The sequence below is a fragment of the Sylvia atricapilla genome, chromosome 3 (assembly GCF_009819655.1).
Source record: "Sylvia atricapilla isolate bSylAtr1 chromosome 3, bSylAtr1.pri, whole genome shotgun sequence".
NCBI lineage: Eukaryota > Metazoa > Chordata > Aves > Passeriformes > Sylviidae > Sylvia > Sylvia atricapilla.
Window position 1 is genome coordinate 3,240,628 of NC_089142.1, and position 14,679 is coordinate 3,255,306.

The following is a 14,679-nucleotide window of genomic DNA, read 5'->3' on the forward strand; positions in this document are numbered from 1 at the left end:
CTGGGAGATGCTGCTCCTCAAGCACAGTTCCTTTAGCAGGGTCCCCTGGGGAGTGACAGACTGCGGTGGGTTAAGCACAGGCTGCAAAAGGGGCTTTTGGATTTTGTGAGCTGCCACGGTGGGGGATGATCCCAGGTCCTGCTGAGTGTAGGCAGGAGCAATTCTGGCTGGAGCTAATCCAGTCATCAGCCTCCACAAGAGCCCAGTCACTCACCAGAGTCACGTGGTGAAATACTGCAAAAATGCCTTCAGAGGTGGGAAGTCATCCCAGCAGCCTCTGTCAGCCACCAGGACAACCCTGGGGCAAAAGTGGATCCCAAAATATGTGCAGAGACTTTCTGTAACTTGGGCATGGGACAGAGATGAGTGGGTTTCTCGTGGATGATCTGCAGCAGTGACTCTCTTGTCAGCCTTAGACCAAGAAATGAGGTTTGTGGATGAAGGCGGTGCAAAAACCAGATGGGGACAAGGACCTGCTGTGACAGGACAAGGGGTGATGGTTTTAAGCTGAAGGGGAGTCAATTTCATATAAAAGAGAAAGCTTTGGCAAAGCAGATGGTGAGGCCCTGGAACAGGTTGCAGTGGCTGCCCCGTCTCTGGGAGCGTTCAAGGTCATGTTCTGTTCAAATCACTTTTTTTCAGGGCTGAATGATTTGGGTTGGAAGGGACCTTGAAGCTCATCCAGTTCCACCCCTCTATCATGGGTAGAGACACATTCCACTATCCCAGGTTGCTCCAAACCCCATCCAGCCTGGCCTTGGACACTTCCAGGGATCCAGGAGCAGCCACATCTTCTGTGGGTAGCCTCTGCCAGGGCTTCACCACCCTCATGCTTATCTCAGGGAAATATTTAAGAACATCAGATATCAAGGAAATGGTCAGAGTCCTGTGTCTGTGATTCCTAAGAAATAATATAGTCATCTTAAAAGTGCTTTCAATCCACTAAGGGTATAGTTCCAGGAAAAACTAATTTCAGTAAAGAAGTTTCAAGAAAAAAAAAATGAATTGAAATTTAAACTAGAATCTGGGAAGCGAACAGTTGGATGATGTAGGGAAAAGTGAAGAGCCAGGCAATGCCCAGCAGATGTGGCCCATTGAGTGGGAGAAAGCAAATTCCACCCCCAGCTCCAGCCCCTGCATTACACAATACCCTCCTTAGCTCACTGGAAATTAGTGATGTGCTTGATGATGTCATGGCTTGCACAACTGGGTTTTATCCCTGATATTGACCTTTGAAGTTGTGGGTTGTCTTTCCAGAGGGCTAGAAACGAGGTAACTTAGTAAATCAAAGTATCTAATTATTTCAGGTGACTCCTCCAGGTAGCTGGTTTTCTCTGGTCTTTAGAAGTGTCCAAGGCCTGGTTGGACAGGGCTTGGAGCAACCTGGGATAGTGGAAAGTGTCCCTGCCCATGTCAGGGATTGGAACTAGATGAGCTTCAAGGTCCTTCCAACCCAAACCATCACGTGATATGATATTTAAAGCCATCTTTTATAACTGAATGGACACATATTTTTGTTAATTTAGTGATACCTTTTCTTGTAGTGCTATCCCTCCCTGTGTGCCATCTGTACAAGTGGAGATCTGTTGACTCACAGAATGGGATTTAGACATCCATAAGCACTGTGATTTCTCTTGGGGACACTGGCATCCAAGCAGAGACAAGAATGAAACTCTGTGTAATTCTAAACTTTGATCAGGACACTGACCTGTGTAGAAGACAGATGTTTATATCTCAAAAAAAAAATTATTAGTTATCACTTATAGCAAAAGAAAGATTGCTAGCAGCAAGACAGAGGAAGTCAAGACAACTGAGCCATGAGAAAGGGCATTAGGACACTTGATGAAACCTCTTATTAAAGGGTCATTTGCAGTTGGTGCCAAACCAGACAAATATGAATAATTGTAATATGATTAGTTACTAGTACACTCAAGAAAGCTTCTGGACTTGTAACAATGCCTTTCTCTGGGTTCTGACATGGCAGCATTTGACCGTACCCACATTGCACAATTCTTGGCTTCCAGTCCAAGGTGACCACATCAGGCTGTCTGCTGGAATAGTTCCTAGCCAGGACTAATCATGGAAACAACCCAGGAATTTTTGGCAGAGGACTAGCAGAGGACAAAACTGCCAGGGCTGTTCTAATAATTGAATATTGCGGATGATTAATTTTTAGTGGTCACATCCTGAATCTCTGCTCACACCTGAATTAGCTGCAGCTCAATAAATTCTAATGTGATCTTGGATGTAGCAGGCACAGGGGAGTTGTCTACTACAGATGGAAACAAGGAGAAGGTCAATGCCATGCTGACCTGACTGATCATAGATATGAATATATATAAACCAAATTCTTGTGGCTGCAGCATGAGCAGCTTCCTACCTAACAAGAACCAGAGGAGTTCCAAGAGTCTGTTTTTGATGTTGACGGTGCCAAAGGCAAGAGAACCTACCCAATACACCACTGGAACAGACATTTAAATGATGCACAAAGGAAAGCATTTAGACTCTACTCACTGTCCAATGAAGACACTTCTGTGATACAGTTTAACACCTGGCCAGAGTGTTGTGAACCATGTATAAATGTATCAATCTCTGAGGGTCCAGCCCTTGTAGATTGGCTTAAAATAATTTGAGCCAGACTGTTCTTCAGAGGTGTTTTAAAAAGTAAAAGGTTTAATAAGTGAAAAATAAAAAGCTGCCCACAGGTGTCTGAGGAAACCTCTGACACTCTGCTAGAAACACTTCAAAAATCCCTTTGCTTCCTTTGTGCTCCTTCCTAAATATTGAATGTTTTAGGAGGGACAATTTGGCTTGCTGCCAATAGGGAGAAATACAGGATTTGAAGAACAGCGAAACGGTTCAATAGATGATTCTCTCTTGGCACTGAGCCAATCACTATCAGAAGGGTATTGAAGTTTCTGGGTTCTTTAGCTTATAAGCAATGCAAGGGGTGAGTCTCGAACTTTTTCCTATATGGAAAACAGTTGCTACGTGTGGGAAATGCATTCCTAGATTTCTGGTGTTTTAGTTTGTCATCAGCTGCACAATAACTCTTAAAAATTAAGTCTTCTGTGTTATTCAGTAGGATACCACTCACAGAGGAGCCTCAGTATTTTTCAGGAAAAGCAGCAGCACCAGGGCTGTGTGACAGATCAGGGCTGTGTGACAGATCAGGGAATTCCACACCAGGACCAGAAATGTACCAGTGTTTTCTCCATAACCTACAGAAGATCCGACCTTCCTCCTTCCTCTCAAACCCTGATTATTATTCCTTCTCAGCCTCCGCTCCACAGAGGAATTCCCCTTCAGTTTAGAGACACAGAGGACAGTACATTCTCCCAGCTGGTGTTCAGTGCTGTCACTTCAATGTCTATTTAATGTTGACTCAGTGTCTGGATTGCAACATGAGGGCACAAGCAGTTGAGACCAAAGCAGCCAAGGGCAGGTAATAATTGACCAGGTTCCCAAACCTCAGCACGGCACCATCCCTGAACATTAAATGTGCAGGAGCTTCCCTTTGTGCCCTGTCAGTGACACCAGTGAGTGTTTCACACACCAGGATTCATTAACTGATCTGCTGTGGTTTTCCTCATCGAAATATTTTTAGGATATTTTTTTAACAGGAGAACTTTGTGGCTGTTGCCAAGTGCAGTGAGGACTGAGGAGGAGTGAGGAGAAACAGAGGCAAAACCTGCCCTGTGCACCCATTTAGCCCATGGGAAATGGCACAGGCCAGTCTAATGACAAATGACGTGGGAATATTGTGTGCAAGAGCCAAGGGAATCTATTAGAGGATGTCCACTAATAAATTTTCATGGATGAAGCAACCTTGGCACTCTTTTTCCCATTCTCATTGTGCCCTTAGCAGGGTGATGCCAAAGGGTAGAAAAATGGAATCACAGAATGGTTTGGGTTGGAAGGGAACTTAAACCCCATCCAGTTTCAATCCCCTGCCATGGGCAGGGACACCTGCCACTACCCCAGGCTCCTCTAAGCATCATCCAGCCTGGTTTTGAACAGTTCCAAGGATGTTCCACTGTTGGCATACACCTCACACACCCAGCAGGTATTTCCATATAGGTAAAGGTTGAAGACTCACCTCTTGCATTTCTTATAAGGTAAAGGACCCAGGAATGTCTTTGCTATCCGGTCAGCAATTGGCTCAGTGCCAGCACAGAGGCAAGGATTGGGCTTAAAAAGTGTAACTCAAAGCCTGTTGCTGACTTCATTGGGCCAAATAGCCCACCTGGACTATTGAGTACTGAAGAGAGAGAACAGAGGCTCAGTGCATTTTTAGGGTGTTGTAGCCAGTATGGGACTTGTCCCTGTACTGTGCTCAGCTTTACTCTTTGTTTTTTGTATTATTTTCTTTCCTTATTAAAACTTTTTTGCTTTTTCAAGACACACTTGATCACGCCATCTCGCTAATTGATTTTAGCCACTTCTCTGCAAGGGCTGGACCCTCAGAAGTAATGAGAACCCAAATATTCCACCTTTCATTAGACCAGGCTGTTCCAGATGGAGCAGTTTGGGGTAGTGGAAGGTGTCCCTGCCCATGGCAGAGGTGGAACTGGATGATCTTCAAGGTCCCTTCCAATCCAAATAATTCCATGATTCTATGACTCTATAATAATGATTTGTGCCATAATTAGGAAAGCCAGGAGAATAATGGATTATGCTTTAACATGCATTTGGTTTTAATGAAACATAAGCACATGATTTCTTAAATAACCACGTGCCTACAAGATTTTAAAGGCAGATTTACAGTTATGGTGGTAAAATGAAGTTTTGCCACCATCCAAATACATGTACCCTGTTTTAAACAACATTTCCCAAGGGCTTCTTAGACTTCTTCTCGTTTGTCATTAGCTGATAAGACATACTTAAGAGAAAATACTGAGGCAAACCCCTCCTACATATCATATATGGTATTTGCTGTGAATTATTATGGGGGTAGTTTGTTTCCCAAGGAGGGAACAAGAGAAAAAAAAATGGTGTCTAGTAGAAGACTGAGAAATCAGCTTGAAATGCTGTTTGTAAAGGTTTTCCCCACTCAACATTTCAGATTTACCTTGCAGTATCACCTTTGGAAAGGGGCTGCTGGGGCAAAATTCAGGATCATTGAATTTCAAAGTCCTCCCAGCTCCTCTTTGTTTAGATAACTTGATTTCTCTGAGATAAGTACTTGCAGCTCCTTGAAATCCCAGCTCCTGTGTAGAAGTTAATGTTCAACAGAGATCTCCAGGACTTCATCCTGGCCCTGCGTACTGTGGGATACAGTTCCATGCACACACTTCCATGTTCCAGCCCCAGGTCACTGCTGTGCTGCACAAATTGTTCTGCTGCTTGCCTGTTTTATACAAGTTTTGCCCGGTTTTAAGCAACCAGTTTGCACCTGCCTTTGTTTTTCTTAGAAATCAAAGTCATGGAATTTTCCTCTTGCTCTGAAAGACATTTTTGGGTTGCCTGTGCTAGCAGGGCTCATAGTGTTGGTCACTTTCATAGAATCATGGAATCTTTGAAGGGATTGGGTTGGAAAGGATCTTAAAGCTCATCTCATTCCAACCCCCTGCCACAGGAAGGGACACTTTCTTCTAGACCAGTTTGTTCCAAGACCCATCCTTGATTGTTTCCAGGGGCATCCACCACCTCCCTGGGCAACCTGTGTCAGTGTTTTGCCACCTTCATTGTAAAAATCTTCTTCCCTGTTTCCCAGAGGGCCGTTCTCCCTCTGCAAGAAAGAAGCTTGCTCAGCAAAGTCTGAGTGCTATGGCAGTCCACATCAATGAAATTTGAATAATTTAACTCTAATAATAGAGTTCTGACTCTGTTCTGACTCTGACTCTGTTCCAGAGGAGGGAAATAGTAAAGTCTTGGAAGTGAATGGAACTCATTCAAATAACACAAAGTAATCACAACCTTCTTCAGTGCCACATTCTGATTTAATTTGGGAAAAACACCCCTCCTCCCTAAAATGGATGTCTTATGGACAAGTGCTTCCACTCGCACAGCATTCCCACACTGTTCAGTCTGTGAGGAGAATTCACATTTCAGTGGGTCTTGAGAAAAACAAAAGGGGTTTATTTTTTTGGTTTATTCATGCTGATGTTGCAGGTCAGGCACTTGCTTCTCTGTATCCCACTAAAGAGAGGGATGGCAAATTAAATTTCTTCTCCATTAGAAATGGGGCAAGCTGGAGAGTTGCTGGCAAAGGAAAAGATCATTTTCAAGGCAAGAGTACAAAAAAAAAGACAAAAAAGGAGCACTTGGCATTTCTTGGATAACTGGATTTTATGAGTGGAAGAGGCAAATCAGCGTTTATCTAGCTGTTACTTGCTGCATAAACTCACCTTGTTGCCTCTCTCTCAGTAGCTCAAGCTGGCCCATTACTGTGCAAATTAAAAATAAACCTCTGCAATGTTTTCATCCTTCCAACAATTCTTGGAACAAAAATGCCATTAACTCCAAGTTAAATGCAATAAATGAGGTAATAAGGAAGCAAACCACTGAACCAGAATGTCAGAGGTAGGAACTGCAGAAACACCTGGGCTATGACAATGTTTAACCTGTTTATTAGCCCAAGATTTTGTGAAGAAGAACCTTCTCTGCATTGATCTCCTTTTAAGAAAATTTACAGCCACAGCAATCTTGGTCTGAAGTGAAGATCCAGAAGATGTTGCCCTTTAAAGCATTATGTCAGACATGATTCTTGTGGAATCAGCCTCTTCTCCCAAACTTTTGGGGCAATAAGGGGGGGAATATTTGGCATTGCATCACAAACTTGTGTATTATTTCCTTTAGAGAAAAAGAAGATATATATTAGTGAGTGTTAGAACTCCTAACTCCTGAGGTTTTTAATATGGACAGACTGGAACCTGGTGAGTGCAAAGAGGTCAGCATTTGTGCCTTAAGGCTGAAGGTAAAGCAGTGGGAATGATGTGGGATGAAATGCCAGGCTGAATGGGACTTGGGGCGACCTGTTTTAGTGGAAGTGTCCCTGCCCATGGTGTGGGCACTGGAATGAGATGGTCTTTAGGGCCCCTTCCAACCCAAACCATTCTGTGATGCAAGTGAGGACTGAAGGAGGGGGAGAGCTTTGTGTCAGCCCCTTGCAGGGGATGAGGCTGTCCTGAGACCTGTTTAAAAAGTGACAAAGCACAGTTGCATCACCTCAGGTCTTTCCCAATGCTTTCCTCTGCCTTTGACATCATCCACCTGGCGACAGGGATGGGGAGATGGAGACAAAATGTTGGAGACAAAACAGTCAGTGAGTGATGAATCCAGGGTGAAATCTGAGTCTCCACGCCAATGGTCATTAACTCCAAGTCCCCTCCACCCATCCTGGTGCCTGTGTCTGGAAGAGGTTTCCAAAAGCCATGAAAATTGGTACAGCTCAGTCAGGCTTGGCTGATGGTCAGATTATATAACTGACACACGAAGTGGAAATTCACCCTTGGGGGGATTGCAACACGTTCCCTGCCACCTGTGATGGAGGGGATAACCAGCCCCTCCCCAGAAAGTTCATGGCAGTTACTCATTGACTTGTCACACTTGCACAACTCCACAGGCCCTATAAATACCAGGGGTCTGTCCAGCCCTTCCTCAAGCCAGCTCCAGCCACCATTGGTCTTCCAGGTGCTTTGCAGGACCTCACAGGCCACAAGCAGCTGACAGCCATGAAGATCCTCTACCTGCTCTTCTCTGTCTTCCTCCTCCTCTTCCAGGCTACTTCAGGTGAGAAGCAAAAATCCTACAAACAGCAAAAGGGTTTGCAAGCAGAAGAGGGTTCACGGTGGGGGGAAAGCCACCATCAGCTGCAAGCCAAAATCTGAATCCACGGGGATGGTGCAGTAGGTGGCACCAGGAGCATCTGCCCTCAGGATGCTCCTCTTGGCTAAAAAGGACAACACATGATTTGTTGAGCATTTAGCTCTGCTTGTTCCAGGCAGGATGCTGAGATTTTAACTCCTGCCACTCCCCACAGGTTCTGCAGACCCTTTTTTTGCTGACACCGTGGAGTGCCGGAACCAGGGGAATTTCTGCCGTGCTGGGCCCTGCCCACCCACCTTCACTGTCAGGGGGACCTGTCACTCTGGGGCCCTGAACTGCTGCTCCAAGTAAGTGACAAAGTGACAAAACATCTCAGGGGCCTGAGAAGGTCCCCTCTTTTATCTACTGTTTCTCTGAATAATTAGCAAAACTCCAGGGGGGCTTGCAGGGCAACCCTAGGTGGGGAAGAGGAACATGTGTGTAATGTTGATGCCTGTTTAGGGAGAAAATCCATTTGAATGGAAGTTATGCATGGGAGAAAGGGTTCAGAATGGTCAAAATTTCCAAGAATTTAGTGTTATTATCTTTATTTTTAGTTTCTAGGGGAAAAGAAAGGAAAGTTTTTTTCAAGAAATTATTATGAGAACAATTCACAGTATTTATACCCATCAGGAGAAACATTTTATTTTCCCTCTGTTTTTATTTTAAAATTCACCTAGAGAATGTACATTTAAAGGGGTAAAATTGTTCACAGAACTCTGTTTCTCAACCTCTCCCCATCTCTCCTTCCTCCCACCACTGCACAGCTCCTAGAAAGGTGAAGAGGAGTGAATCTGTCAGTGAGTGGAGACTTGGGTGCGCATTTCACTTTTGACCTTGGAGACCACTTTCTAATAATGTCTTGAGTTTTCCTGATAGCCAGATTTTTTTTCTTTCCTCAAGGTTTTGAACATCCTTTTGGGGAACGCCCTTCAACTTAAAATAAAACATATTCTCCAGCTACTTAATTCTTAGAATAACTTTGTCCCATTTATGACCAGGAGATGATCCCTGTGAGCGGCAGTGATATTCACACCCCCTAAATTCAGTGCCAGATTAGGAGAGGTTCCTGTACCTTTGATGGTAGAGAACTGGTGTGGTGCTATAATTCATCCCAGCCATGATGTTCAGGCAGATCCCCAGCCACTGATGTGACTGGACAGACCTTGGCTCCAAACAAAGGGAGAGCTCAGACCTGTGAATGTCTGAATATTCCAGAATTCCTTTTTCTGTGATTTCATTATTTATAGAATTGTCAGGGTCTAAAGGTTCCCAGAAACTGAAGAAATCTGATGAGATGGTTCTAGAAAAAAAAGTTTTATACATTTATTCAGCAAATGGGGATCCTCAGTGGTTTCAGGAAACCCAAGTAATTCCAATAACAGGACAGGTTTGTTGCCAGGAGAATAAGATGCTAAGGAATAAGATGCTAAGGATGCATTTGGGAATTCAGGAATATAAATAGAACAGAAGGAACCTGATATTAGATGCTTTTACAATGGAGTGATGTGATCCCTAAGTGTCTGTGACCACTCATCCTCCTTGGGAATCAATTTCCACTGATAGCAAATGGACTGGTAGGAGCAGGTGGAAGATCTCCAGCATCTGATTTCTGTCAAAACATCTGTTAGACCTGACCAAAAGAAAACTGAGCCTGGGAAAGGAACAAGACCTCCTGAGTTTGGTTTCAGGTGTAATTTTCCTATAGAAATAGTCTTTCTTGGAAGAATGTACCTGATACTGACGGATGTTAGCGTTCAGGATAAAAGTTCTTATACTGCCTGTTTGATTTTTGACTGAGCTGACCAACATAAGAATAGAAGTTAAAACCAACAGGTTATTCTGAAGTTCAATATAAATTTCTTTTTTCAGCTCAAATTGCTCGAAAACAAATCTTTGAACTTAAACATGAAGGGCTTGATTTAGCAGGATATATTGAGATGTTTAGTGGTGTTTGAGGTGCCTTGGAATATTTAAATCATATCAATGTATCTGGCTGAGTAAAACTAAGGGAAAACATTGATTTTCAGAAAAGATAGATGTTTGGAGGCCAAGCTGATACTCCAGAGCACTTCAGATGGCACTAGACTTATGTGTTCAGTAACTACATCAAATCCCCAATCTTTATTTCGGTGTAAACTGAATAAAAAATGTCATTACAAGTGGTCATGTAACTCATTTGCCAGTGGCCACAGTTCTTATACACTGGTTATCTGCAGACATGGACACCCAATACACACACACAGAGATGTAGGTTTTTAAACCTGCAGGCTGAACCCACCCTCTAAGTTCATTTTGAAAGGTAATTAGAAGGTATTGAGGATTTTAGAGAATGAGTTGAGGTCGCACTGCAGCACAATAACAAGACCCTTTGTATCTTTTCAGGATTTTGGCAGAGTAAGAAGAAAAGTCTTTCCTGGACCAGAGCCCTTGTACCAGCAACATTTCCACTGCCTTGAGGAGCTGATTCCCCTGGATTCCTCCTCTATCTAAAGCCTCCTGCAAATGAGCATTAAAAGAAGCTTCCAGAGGGCATGTCCTGTTAGCACACCGCTTCTGGAGATCCGGGTTTTTCCTCGCTGAAGTCACTCCCTTTTTGCTTTTAATACTCAAGCCACTTTGGCTCCTTGGCCACCTATTCCAGCCTACCTCACAGGGGTGTTTGGAGGTTCAATCACTTCAGGTTCATGCAGCTCTTGGAGGATGTGAAGCAATATATATATTATTATTTTATTTGCATGTGAAAATAAAGGTTTTCTTAAACCACAACCCATGATCTTTGCTGTTACTCACAGTGATTTCTTCTCTGGTCTTGACTCAAGGCTCAGAGTGATGCAGTATTTTTTAAACAGGTGAGTCTGTGCAGTCTCACATATTCCCAAAGGATTTGGGAAAGGGAACAACTAAAAGAGCAGTTTTGATGATGGTAATAAAGCATTTAGGATGACAGGAATGAAAGCTGAGTGGGAAGAACTGTTCAGGCAATTCTTGAGAGAGAATAATTATATGATGATATGGCAACCAATAAATACCTGCAGTATTGCAAATTATATATATATATATCTATATATCTACATGCATTAAAAATACACACACTCAAACCTGAATTTATTAACACAGTGATGACTACGTAGCAACCAATAAACACCTGCAATATTGCAAATTATATATATATATATATATACATGCATTAAAAATATACACACTCAAACCTGAATTTATTAACACAGTGATGACTACATAGCAACCAATAAACACCTGCAGTATTACAAATTTTATATATATGTGTATAAAGTATATATGAATTAAAAAAACCACAGACACACATACCTGAACTTATTAACACAGTGATGACAATATGGGAACCAATAAACACCTGCAGCACTGCAATTTTTTAATATATAAAATAAATATGCATTAAAAATACACACACACGCATGAATTTATTAACACAGCAATGAGGTCTGAACTCTCTCCCTCCACAAAGACAAGATTTTGCGTGATGTGTAGACTGGGTTTTAGATCATCAGACCTATTCTCAACAACAGCCACAAAATTCAATATTTAAAGAACACACTCTAACAAGGACATCTCACTGCCCACAACCTGGTCATGTCCAACTTACAAAACAGACACAGATGGTTGGTTCTACATCCCTCAAGTTCCTTCTTTGTGCTGGTTTCGGCTGGGATGGATTTAATTCCTTTCCCAGTATGGAATGGTGGTTTGGATTTGTGCTGGGAACAGTGCTGATAATTCACTGATAACTTTTTATGGCTGAGCAGGAATCAGTTGAGGCTTTTTCTGCTCCCCACCAAGGAGAGGGCTGGGGGTGACAAAGAGCTGGGAGGGGACAGAACCAGGACAGCTGGCCCCAGGTCACCCAAGGGATATTCCAGACCATCTGGGGTCATGCTCAGCAATAAAACTTGCAGGAAGAACAAGGAAAGAAGAGACATTTGGAGTGATGGAATTTTTCTTCCCAAATAACGGTTACCTGTGGTAAATTCCTGCTCTCTTGGGGATGGCTGGACACCTGCCTGCCACCTTCCAGGAAGTGGTGAATAAATTTCTTGTTCTGCTTTGCTTGCAGAGCTTTTGTTTTAGTTATTTATCTGTCTCTATCTCAACCCACAAGTTTTTTCACTTTTACTCTTCTGATTTTCTCCCCGTTCCACCAGGGCAGAAGTGAGCAAGAGCTGCCTGACGCTGACTTTCTGGCTTAGGTTAAACCACAACATCCTGAAGAAAATCTCTGGTATTAAATCCAGATAAATTCAGAACAGACTGAGCCTCAGATTTCGCTGCTGCCCCAAAGAAATACACGTCTGGTGTATAAATCACAGAGGTGTTATTCTAAATGGGATTGTCTCCGTTTCTGTCTCTGGATGTTGGAGCTTATGTCCATCAAGGTCTGGCATTTCAGCCTCACTGCAGGCTCATTCTTTCATTTGTGCCCAATTTCTATGGAGCCCCTGGAGTGTCCATCTCACCTCTGCATCCCCATGAGCCTGAGTGGAACCTGGGCTTGGCCTCATGTGAGACAACTCCCACAGCTCTCCTCTGTTGATGGCCCTACAGGGATCTGCTTCTCCCATCCCAGTTCCCTGCCCTGTTTCTCTCCTGCAGTGACCACTGAGCGTTCTTCCCACTTCCCAAGTGTCTATTGAGAACTTGTCTCCTAGGACACCACTGGTGTTTTCCCTTTGAGGGGCTGGCAGTTTTGAACAAAACTTTTTGATAGTGTTCAAGCTATGGGAGGAAAGAGTTGTTTTGGTTGATATTCCCCTTCCAAAGCTGATGCAGGACCTCAGAAAAGCTCTTCCTTGATGACCTGAAGAACAGATCAGTATTCAAAATGATGATTGGAACAGTGCTTTCCAAAAGTCTGCAAGCAGTGACTTATCCCCCTCCTTGCTCTGGTCCATGGCCAGGACAGACTGGAGATGGTCCCGTGACTGGCCTTGGACAGGCACTTTGGTCCCTAAGACTGGAGTTCCCCCACTGAAAATGAGTTTTATGCATGAGCAGCCTTTACTGAGCGCTCTGTCAAGGAGAACGAACATCGTGTACCCTCTGCCCACTGTCACCTTCGCTGTGGCTGCAAATATTTTCTTTCTCTCTGTCACTTATTCCATGCCATTGACTTTGGGACAGGGGAACTCAACACCACTTCTTTGCTTCTGCCTGTTTATTTACTGCTAGAACAGAGGAGATGGTCTCTAAATTAATTCTCCCCTTCTGATCAGGCAGATTAGCTGCTCATGAGCTGTAATTAAAAGCAAGGGAAACTCCTTCAGGGCCAAAGATATCTGTACTGGTTTCCCCACAGTCCGGAATACAGACCACAGGTGGTGATTTCCCAAGGTGTAAAGGCAGATTTCCCAAGCTCTCTGAAGGATCAGTAAGCCAAACAGATGAATTTGCTCTTTCTGGGTGACAAAACGATTTTCCTTCAAAAGGACAGGTCCCATGCAAAATCCACCACCCACTGCTTGGCTGCCAGGTCAAATATTAACTCCAACTGACATCTCAAGATCAACAATTTCCTGTCAGTCATAGCCTCAGTGTTTTCTCTGTTCACTGGAGACTGTTTGGATCATCTTTTCCTGGTCCTCAAAAGAAAAAGGAAGAAGTGGAACATGGTGTCCAAGCTCCCTTTCCCTGGTGCCACGTAGTCTTCAAGAGGACTGTCATCACCCCAGGTACATTCATGTTTCCATGGAGGGAGCCTGGACCTGGCACAAGCATTGATGCCACTCTCCACCTGGAGCTGGGGGAGGGAGTTGAGGAGGCTGAAGCCATCCCCCCTTTCCTTCCCTCTCCCTGACGTTGTTTGGTTCCAAAGAACATTGAACCATCTGTGACATCATGGCCCAATCCCAGCAAGGTTTGCTCAGCAGCCTCACTCCCCCAGTTAAACGTCCCTTCCCCTTGTGCTGCCTGGGAAAGGCAGGAGGGGGGTTATGCAAGGAATAGAAAGCACTTTTCCCTTTTCCATTATATCCTGTTCTTTCTACAAATAAGCTTCACCCTAGATGGTTTCCTTACAGCTGGCTGTGTTTTAAGATCATGGACTGCACTTTTTCCCCTTCTTTTTGTCTTTCCAGGAGTGAAGCTGAGAGTGCAGGTGGATGGGCTGCCTGTCTGAAACCTTGGGCAGGTGCTCAGAGTGGTTTGGATTGTGGCGTTGTGTCCATGTCCTTGATCACAAATCAGGAGTCCAGGAGATTCCTTGACTCCCTTAAATAAAATTCCAGGCACACACAGGCACAGAGTGATTTAATATAAATTCCTGACTCCTTGAAACTTCTGTATCCAGGAGGGAAATGGAGGAAGGATGACAGCAAGAGCCCATTTTAGAGCCTGTGCTTCTGGCTCAATAATGTGTGTGAAAAAACAAGACCTTTCCCTAAACCATCACTGCCCACTCCAGCTCTCACAGCTCCTGGCAGAGGTCTGAAGGTCCATTTCCTCACCACATTCCTCAAGGATGTAGGCTCAATGAAGTATGAGTGGGAATTCATTTTCTTTGCCATCTGTATTCTCTTGCCCCTCCTCAACCTCCTCATCCACCCACAAGAAGATTTTTGCTTATTTCTAGCCCTAATATACTGAATTAATGATTTTAAAAAAGCCTGAAGACCTGAAGCCTTTCCATGCCCTACACCCAACCTGCAGCAGCAGGTTCACCAGGCACAGACCTCTCTGCCCTCTGTGTGCAGTCAGGCCTCACGCCTGCTCTTGCTCTCCATCACTTCAGTTTGCTGCTCCAGCTGAAGCAGTAAATAATTAAAACACTCTCGTGACTTTGTTTCATTGATGATTTTAGGTTTGTCCTGTGTGGACTGTGGGGAGTTCTGGTGACAC

The 14,679-nt window shown here is 43.9% G+C and overlaps 1 protein-coding gene across 1 annotated transcript; it reads left to right on the top strand.

Annotated features, from left to right (window-relative positions):
- Nucleotides 1-7,588: 7,588 nt before the first annotated feature.
- Nucleotides 7,589-8,121, top strand: LOC136358689 (gallinacin-10-like). The gene is made up of 2 exons (XM_066314636.1): nucleotides 7,589-7,734; nucleotides 7,985-8,121. Exons 1-2 carry the CDS (start codon nucleotides 7,677-7,679, stop codon nucleotides 8,119-8,121), a joined length of 195 nt encoding a protein of 64 aa, XP_066170733.1. The 5' UTR covers nucleotides 7,589-7,676.
- The last annotated feature ends 6,558 nt before the right edge of the window (nucleotides 8,122-14,679 follow it).

Excerpts from the sequence above, each read along its gene's own strand:
- LOC136358689 (XM_066314636.1), top strand. The coding sequence starts at position 7,677 with ATGAAGATCCTCTACCTGCTCTTCTCTGTCTTCCTCCTCCTCTTCCAG. Across the intron at positions 7,735-7,984 it reads CCTCTTCCAGGCTACTTCAG|GTTCTGCAGACCCTTTTTTT; the intron begins GTGAGAAGCAAA and ends CACTCCCCACAG.